The 10196-nt window shown below is 29.5% G+C and overlaps 1 protein-coding gene and 1 non-coding gene across 2 annotated transcripts; both read left to right on the forward strand.

The window, feature by feature from the left end:
• Nucleotides 1-226: 226 nt before the first annotated feature.
• Nucleotides 227-2817, forward strand: LOC123892864 (WRKY DNA-binding transcription factor 70-like). The gene is made up of 3 exons (XM_045942745.1): nucleotides 227-724; nucleotides 1317-1421; nucleotides 1972-2817. The coding sequence occupies exons 1-3, from the start codon at nucleotides 399-401 to the stop codon at nucleotides 2459-2461; spliced, it is 921 nt and encodes a 306-aa protein (XP_045798701.1). The 5' UTR covers nucleotides 227-398; the 3' UTR covers nucleotides 2462-2817.
• Nucleotides 2818-9957: 7140 nt separating this feature from the next.
• Nucleotides 9958-10151, forward strand: LOC123893401. Its single transcript, XR_006803497.1, has one exon. It is a non-coding gene; the product is annotated as a U2 spliceosomal RNA (small nuclear RNA).
• The last annotated feature ends 45 nt before the right edge of the window (nucleotides 10152-10196 follow it).

Raw genomic sequence — 10196 nt, forward strand, 5'->3', positions numbered from 1 at the left:
AAGTTCAATTTCCCACGCGCAATCCTCAAATCCACAACTCTACGCGCCAATCTCAAGCTATACGCGTTACACGTAAAATATCATCCACCGGTGTGTGTTACACCGTTTTGTCCCTGCGCGTGTGCATTTTATAGCATATTAAAAGGTTGGAATTTTCATACCAAGGTTCCTCTTAATTACGAAGCATGTGCAAAAATAACAACAACTTTAGTTTCTCATTTATTTTTTTATCATAATAAAAAAATCTAAAAACACACTAAACTATAACACTCTATCTATCTACCCTATATATTATAAGAGCTCAGTCTTATGCGTATATTTTGAGATAGAAGAAAAAAAATAGTGTGACAAAAAAAAAAAAAAAACACCAAAATCTTCCTAAGATTTTATTACCAAAAATGGAAAATATTGAAAATCTAGCTCATGGTCGTGGAAAAGTAATTGATGAGTTGTTAAGGGGTCGTGAATTAGCAAATCAACTTAGACATCTTCTCAATGAAAGTGGTGATATTGATCATAATAATAATGATTCAACAACACCATTTGCTGAAAATCTTTTGAAGGAAGTGCTTATGACTTTTACAAATTCACTCTTGTTCTTGAACAATAATAATCTTACTTCAGATGTTTCTGATGCTCAACTCACCAAATCTGAGGATTCTTTGGAGAGTAATTGCAAGAGTACATCCATTGTTAAGGAACGAAGAGGTTGTTACAAAAGAAGGTAATTAATTAATTTTTTTATTTCTAGTTACTATTTTCATTTATACAATTTTTTTTTTCTGGTTACATCTAAGATCTATTTAAGAAGTTGACCTATTCAATCTCTGATAATATATCTATATCTATCTTTTTTACATCTACAATTTAAACATAACTTTTTTGTTCTTCCTTTTCTTAAGAAAATATTTTGAATGATTTTTTATTTTATTTTTCTTCTCTTATTTTTTGACTTATATAATTTCACTTATCTTTGAACTTTTAGCTAGTTAGATGAGGTAATGTATACTTTGTTATTCATAAATTTGATCAGTGACTATAAGCTAATGAATACTTTTGTTCTTTTTTGTCCTTTACATATGTGTAATATTGGACCTTATCAATTATTATTGTTCATCATAATATATCCACCACATGTCATGAAAAAGGACTATATTGTAATTAGGCATGCCCTTTTTCAATATTTTTTTTTTGTTTCTTCTTATTTTGGTTTTGGTTAATTTTGTCACAGTAAAATTATGGGATTTGAGTAACTTATATGAATATTGTACAAAACAAAAAGAGAAACTTATATGAATATGCAATCTTGTTTGCAGAAAAGTTTCACAAACATGGGAGAAGGAATCTGAACAACCAGAGGAAGATGGTCATCAATGGAGAAAGTATGGCCAAAAAAAGATCCTCCACAATGATTTCCCAAGGTATATATATTTAATTATTCATACATGTTTAATATTATTTTTTTACTCAATATTTTGCAAATTAACCACTTTTGTATTTAATTATCCAATAAAATTTTACTATTTGAAAAGTTGGCATGTTAATTAATTTTTAAAATAGTTAATTTATGTTATGATAAACTTATAAAGTTGATTTAATGATAGTGTAAAAATGATTTATAATTAATATTAATTAGTGTATATATGTTAAATTCTGTTTATATTCTAGATAAATGAAGTTAAATTCTTTGTTTATATATGTATATGAAATTATGAATTAATTTCTTTATTTTAAATTTAGAGGTTAAGTAGATCATTTTTTTTTTGAATGGCAAGTTAAGTAGGTCATTTGATTCGAGTCAATGATTAAATGGTTGAAAGAGCCTCTGAATTCTGTTAAATGAAAAAATACTAACATGATATCAATATTTTTTCTATTTCAAGAAAAAATTCCTCTATTTCTCTTTTTTTGTCAATTTTTCTTCCATATGCTATGAGCCTAAATGAATGTATATATTTATGTGATTTTCAGGAACTACTATAGGTGCACTCACAAATATGAACAAGGTTGCAAAGCAACAAAACAAGTGCAAAAAATTCAAGAAGATCCACTTCTTCACAAAACAACCTATTATGGCCATCACACTTGTAGACTCATACAAAACCCTGAAATCATAGTAGATTCACTTTCTCCTGCTCATCACTCTTCCATGTTCCTTAGCTTTGACAACTCTTTCCCAACACCAACAAAACAAGATTGCCCTTTTCTCTCAACTTCTTCTCATCCATCATCAACATCATCATCAGTGAAAAAAGAGGAGTGCAAGGAAGAGATTGTTAATCCTCCTCCTCCTCCTCCTCCCCCTCCTTCATCTTCCCACAATGATTACCTTTCTGGACTCACTTTCGATGATTCCGATAGACATGTGACACTATCATCAACACTTGATTCTCATGATCACCTTGGTGTCAATATTTCTGATATTTTGTATGATGATGTCCTCAATTGGCCTCTTTCTTGAAATTTTATGGTTAACTATGTATTTTTCAATGAACTATCATCCTTTGTCTTCTTTAGAGTGTGTATTTCCAATATGAGTTTTAGTCTAGAAAAAGTAGTGCAACTTGTATAACAATGTTATGTTGGCCCGAATGGAACTGAACTTCTTATACAAGGTTTCAAGTTCGAATATGATGGATGAAAAATATGGTTGGAATTTGAAAGAGAAAACTCTGGTCAGTCAGATTTTGCGGCAGAGATTAGTCATTGACAAATTCACTAAATAGTTCGCACCGACACATGGTTAAAAAAAATTGTGCAAGAAGCAGTATGAGAGGTTACATAAATATGGTAGTAATGTAAAATATGTACTGTATTTATCCATTTTCAATAAATGAGATGAAAACGTGACATGATATTATCAACAAAAAAATGTGTCATATTCATATATAGTAATTTTTGCTTGAGATTGTATGATGGAAAAAATAGGTCTTTAAATTAATGCAAACGTGTAGTTGAGAATAATAAAAGCAACGTGCAGAGTTATTATGTGTATATAGTACAATCCTACATGGATGATTCACTAAGAGATGAGTTTATAAGGGTAGCTAGGTTCAATGTTTCCTTCACCTTGCATGAAATATAAGGTATTGGAGTTTTCATGTTTTGTTGTGTTGGGGTGAGTGGGCTATATAGTACATACAATCAGAAAAAAGGTGATATAGTTAATTTGTTTGTGAATGCATGTGTATGAATGGCCACACACTCCTGATCCTGATCCTTCATCAATAATCATTACTTGGCTTTATGTAGAAAGAATAAAAGGAGATATAGTATCAATTTTTTTATCATTAATTTTTTTTTTATAAAACTTGTGTATTTTAAATAGGGAAGATCATATCTAACGCAAAAATGTTATTCAAACACAATTGTCTAACAAATATATAAGAATTACTAAATATTTTCTGATTTTTTAAATATTATTTGCATGTATCGGATTCGGTGCTTGTGAGTGGAAAGAGATGTTAATTTTTGTCCCAAAATATGATGTTCAAATAGCATATCTAGATGCATCAAAAGAGAAAATAGCATATCTGGATTGATTGAGTGAGTCAATATATAATGGGGATACCCGAATCCTGTTTGGATTTGGGTATGGGCCTGAAGTACTAGTTTTCATTTTCGTTGAAAATTGAGACGGGTACGTAGATACCCGAACTTTATGGGTTTGAGACGGGCAAAATTCGGCTATGCCGGTTTTCAAGTTATGAGTAGGAGAGGTGAAATATATTATGTGTTTGTTGTTGAAGGTTCGGCTGGCCTGCTCTTGTTGCTTAGTTCAATGGTGGTTTTTGGTTTCTCCCACTCTACATGGTAGGCTTGTGGCTTTGTTGTGTTTATTTTTCTCCTTGTTTTTGCTTAGTGGTGTCACTGGTGTGTGTGTTTAGAGTGCATTTGTTTTAGCCTTTTTTAAAAATAATTTTATCAAAAAACTTTTTTATAAAAGCTTTAAATGAAATTAAATATAACTTCTCTTAAAATGGCATTTTAAGTATTTCATCGTTTTATTATTAATTATTTGGGATAATAAAGTTTCATTTTTTTTTTCTTCTAAAAACAACCTATTTAAAATAGTTTTTCCTAAAAGTATTTTTTTTAAAGACGAAATTGTTTTTATGGTAATGTTGGAAAAATATAAGAATATTATTGGGCCGTGAGTGAGAGTCTCACCGGATAAGTGACTTTGACACCATATAAGTGATTTTAACACATTGAGCATTGAACAACCTTATAAGTGACTTTAATATCACATATTCATCCAAAACTTTAAGTTATTGAATTTATGGATCCTCTCACTTATAAATGGTTTAATCTCAACTCTTCTAACCAATTTGAGGCTTTTTACTCACACTTGAATATCTCAACATCTATTTTCAAGTGCGAGTCTCTCTGTGTCCGCGATCCTTTGCCACTCACTTATTACTCTCCCAACTAGGCTCTAATACCACCGTTCGGCCGTGAGGGGGAAGCCTCAATGGATTGGATCGACACATTGGACAGTGAGTAACCTTATAGTGGCTCTAACACCACAAATTCACCCAAAAACTTCAGGAATTGAATTTATGGATGCTTTCACTTATAACGGCTAATCTCAACTCTTCCAACCAATGTGAAACTTCACGCACACTTGATATATCTTATCACACATTAAATATATTAAATTAACCAACTCATAATGAAAGTCTTCCCGCTATTCAATCATATGGTCTCTACATATATGGCATTGTAATGTATAGTGTCTACATCATCAAGAATTTAGAGTGCATTTTCTCTTCAAATCTATTATTAAAAAAAAATGCAGTTTCTCATAGTAATGGCGCTATCGTATTTATATATCTACTCACATATCAATACTATATTCAAGAGAAAGTAAGAGGAAAAACATCATGATATCATATAATAAAGAGGTAGAAAAAATTGCACCACAAATCTTCGTCATGAAACCATCCAAATTATTACAAACTTTATATTGCTTAGAATCTATGTTGCCTAGGTACGGGTACGGTACCGGTATCCGATACCGGTACTGGTACGCGGTACGACATTTTTAGAAAATTTAAGGTACGGGTACGTTAGTATAAAATATTAGTAAAATTATTTTTAAGTGAATTATTATCATCATGTTTTGGATATTTAATTTTTTCTGTCTATCGTCTCAACTATTTTCATAAAAAATGAGAGATAATTGAAATATAATAAAAAATTATAATATTTTAAGAGATTTTTCAACATCCAATATGTTTTTTCCGTATTCATCATCCTAAATCAACCAAATAAAAATGGGTACGGAATCGGTGCGTACCATACGAGTACCATGGAGTATCCGGTACTGATACGTACCCGGTACGGGTACTTCTCCATTTTAGGAGTACCCATACTACATAGCTTAGAATATGTGTTCATATTGTTGAATGGGGGGACGTGGTTTACTTAAGACGTGTGCTATATATGGAAGATTGATCAATCAAAATCTTCAATACCAACTTCTTTTGTTTTTATGTGAAATTATTGTTCCTTTTTTTTTTGGTTTTTCTTTTTATAGTTTGTAGTTTATTGTTTTATAGGCAATGGAAAAATTATTAAACTACTATATTACTTTTTTTTTTTGTTGAATAAAACACTTTAATATTATTAACGATTAACAAAGCCCATGTAAGTAGGGGTGCGAATCACAAAAGGAAAAGTTGTTAAACCAAACATAATTCTAACGAGCCAAGTTGTGAGAGTAGCTATCCCCGTTAACCTTTAGTATTCGACAATACTACTTCGATTCTTAATATATAAGCAAAAAATAATGGTCAAATACATGTTTTATTCTAAACCTAAATTTTTTATTTTTCTTTTTAATATTCAAAACCGTAGAGAGTATTAACAAATTTCAAAGATGATCTATTTTTTAGTTTTTTTTTTTCGGTAGTTTTCCTCAACGAGAGTTTCAGTTGAAATACGTAAGTGCCCATATTTTTTAGTCAATTACTAGTTGTTTAAGCTTTTAATTTCTTCATTAACTAAATATTTTGTATTTGTTTCACTGATTAACCTAAACAAGTTGATCATTGAGTGAAATATTACTATACTATAATGATTGTGAAGTTATATTGATGCATTACCTAGTATAATATACGGGAGTCCATAATATACTCCCTCCATCTCTAATTTTTGATCATTTGTATATTTTGGTTCAAAACTTTAAGAAATGAAAATACAATTAATGAAGTGTTTCCATTTGTACCCTTACAAACAGTAAAAACATCAATTACATGAATTTTTCACTTCCTTAATAAAGTAAGGATAAAAATAACCTCACTTAACTTCTTATTTTTAATCTATGTGTAAAACTCTAAAATGATTAAAGATTTGGAATAGAGGGAATAATCATTAAGTTAATATAATTAATTTCAATCCTTGTTTAGAATTATTACTTGACAATTATGACACACATGTTTTTCTCAAATAAATAAATAAATTATGACACACTTGCCTAAAGTAATAGGACTGGTGTATCAGCATGTAGGCCGCATCATAACAGGTTGTAGGAATCTATGTCAAATCCAAATTTGGTACATAGAAGTGCATATTACAATTTAATAATTTTTGTTTACTTTCTAGTCATCGCAAATATGTTAACAACCCTAAACATCTCCATCCTCTACATATATATATATATATATATATATATATAAGGGAGGGATCAAATTACACCGGTGTAACTTTAAAAAAATTACACTCATTAATATTCTTTAATTTTATTTTGATCTAGTGGTTATTATAGACTCATATAACTCCAATCATAAATTAAAAACTTTCCTTTTTTATTTATATACCTTCCTTTTTTATTTTCTCCTTTGGTTATTATTTTTCTCTGTTTGGCTTATCGTCTATTATTTTTGGACATACTTTTGTACAATTTATTTTTTGTACAATTTATTATCATAGGAACATATATGTATTTATATTGCATCGCATGGGTGATTCAATACAGAGTACTACTTAGAAGCTGTAAATAATTGTTTTGCCATGTCTATATAATTTAGTGAAGGTATTATGTAAAAAATAATTTAGTTAATGTGAAGGAATGATTTGGAAAATTAGTGCATGCTACTCAAATATACAGAGTACTACTATACTAGACATTTCTTAAATATACAAAAAACTTCATTTTATGCTATTTGTAAAAAATCATAAAATTATATAACATAAACATTCTAAAAGTTCAATATATTGTACACTGCATAAGAAATTACACATTTGATTTTTAGTGAACTCAGACATAGTTATATTTGGAAGGTAAGAAAATTAAAAAGGAGAGTTTTTAATTTATTAATGGAGTAATGTGAGTCTACAATAGATTCTTTAATAGCCACTAGATCAAAATAAAATCAATGGATATTAATGAGTGTAATATTTTTAAAGTTACACCGGTGTAATTTGATCCCTCCCCATATATATATAAAGGAAAAAATATATGTACATATATGTATATTTTGAGCTGAAACCCATTTCTTATTTTATTTTATTTATTATTGAAATGCATACATTATAGTGACCCCTAGTGGGGATTCAGTTACAAGCAGAAAAAGTATGCCATCCTTCTTTATTCTGTCTTCGGTGATCAGTCTGGTATGCTGCAGTGAGTAAGGTGAAATTAACATTAATTTTCTTTACAAATCTATAACATATTATGGACGATAAAGTTCACATGTTTTTTTTCCTTAAGTCTTTTTTTTTCTTATAGGTCAAACGTTTTTAGTCCCATAATATGTTATAGATTTATCGGGGACTAAACCCTAGATAAAAAAGACTTAAGGGAAAAAAACATATTATGGGACTAAACACATGTTTTTATCTAAGGTTTTAATTCCCTTAAGATCACCTAAATAAAGTCGTTTATTATTATAATAAGAAAGAAAAAAATCTAAAAGGACAAAACCGTAGATAAATAAAATTTTCTACGATCTAAATTACTAATTTGAGATATCAAATATTTCTCAACTAGTCTCCAATATAGGGACTAAAATATTCCCATGTATTATTATAATTTTTTTTTACTTAAGATTTGAAGAATCAAATTGAAATTTTGAATTTTCAAAGATGAAATTCATATTCTTTGTTGGAATATTTTAGGGTATTTACCAAAATAAAGAGGTACGTGTGGGAAATGGTTTGCAAGCAGTCAGTTCTCAAGTAGCTCGGATTTAAATGCAGCGTTAATTTTTTAAAACATTTTAAATTCTGATGTTAAATCTAAGCTGCCTGATTTTGATCAAATGATCTTAATTCAAGTGAATGCATGCAGTCAGGGGTGCTACTGCTGACTGCACCCAATCTAGGTATGTACATGTGTGTGTGTCTATATATATATATATATATATATATGTATGAAAGCAGCTGTGTTATTGGAACACAATTTCAATAACAAAAATACAACACCGTATTATATTTCACTCTATGCATGGTTTTCAAGGCGTACAAAAAAGTGCACAGATACATATGTTTGTCACTTTTTTTTTTTTTTGAAAATATGTTGAAATAACATTTTTGTAAATGAAATTACGAAATAGAAGGTTTGATGGGGAGAGATATATACTAGTCGCAGTCCATGGCAAAGCAAGTACTGTAGTGAACTTGGAGACCACAATTGTCTGGGATGGCAGAGAAGGCAGGATCGTTGAATTCAGGCATTTTGAACATAATGAAATTGAAGCAGTTGCATAAATCTTTACAATCAGCGTCATTTATAGCCCTAACCGCATCGCAACATGGTGCAGGGACAGATGCACCTGGGTTTCTAACGTATCCAATACATGGTATTAAACTTGTTGTCATTTGATCGCATGAAAGGGTTGCATTGGCTAATGGAATGCCTAAAATCAAGCATATCACAGCCAAGCAAGTGATCTTGATGTGCATTGAACTAGCCATGATGAATTTAGAAATGAAATGAGTGAGTTTGGACTTGATGGTTGTGTTATATATATATATGAAGCATATATAGCTAAGGATTGGATTATATATTTTTGTACAGAATATTATACCAATTCAACTTCGGTTCCCACTTTTAACATTTATCGTGTGGGGAGAGTGTTACCACTTGTCAAAATCTCGAGTCAATATTTAACACCACAAAAATTCATATTTATCTCTTATGTTCTAAGCTTATTCCGATACGCTATAACCTAAACCTAATCATTTTTCCTCTCTTTTTGTGCAGTTTTATATTAAAAAAATTAAATTTATCTACGGTGGGAATCAAACCTGCATCTTTTGCTTACAATAAAGTCTTTCAACCACTAGAGCATATTTTTCAATTGTGATTAAAGTTAAAAATCCTAATATCTAACACCTATTATTAAATGCATTTATAATTATTTTTGAATGTGACAACATACAATGAAATGTGTATATGAATTTTACACGTCCAATTACAAAAATATATTTCCTCAATTTTTTTAAAATATAATTCCAAAAAAAGTCTCATTCTTTTTTTCTTTTTCGTTACTACTATTCTTTTATGCCAAACAAATCATAATTCAATTTAAGATCATAATGTGATCTTTTAATATTTAATAAAATTTAAAATATAAAGAGCAGAGACAATCTCTTAAACATGTTGATATTAGGATATCTTCTATCGCCAGTGTCTTCACATGGTCGGTTGTGTCGCGATTTCAAGAGTTACTTCTAGAGAAGTATTAACGATTTTGATTATCGACGAAGACGGTGAAAATACAAATAAAACTTTCAATGTAATCTATAAGGAAGTATTTCGTAATTTATCATAATTTCTGTTCCACTTTTTTATATATCTTTTAGTATTAAAATTTTTCTTTCGTATTTTTATTGTTTAATATTACGGTTAATTAGACCGGTGCACCGCGTGGGTCGAAGTTCTAGTTTTAAAATCAAATTTGGTACATTATGTATAAACCAAGTAAAGTCACATATTAACGGTTATTCATAGTTTCTCGGTTTTTTTGCTAAGATTAAGTGTAATATATATTCTTATCTGTTTAATATCTGATATGTGGATCACACGATATTAAATTATTTTTTATAGGAGGAAGAAATCACTTAAAAATTTGCTACTGGGGTTCTCGTGTGTTGCCCATACATTGCACTATTGTATAATTGTATAAGCTGGTGCACCAAAAAAAAAATATTAACAGTTATTTATTTCGGTTAGAGTTTGCATTTCG

This window comes from Trifolium pratense, linkage group LG6 (genome assembly GCF_020283565.1).
Source record: "Trifolium pratense cultivar HEN17-A07 linkage group LG6, ARS_RC_1.1, whole genome shotgun sequence".
NCBI lineage: Eukaryota > Viridiplantae > Streptophyta > Magnoliopsida > Fabales > Fabaceae > Trifolium > Trifolium pratense.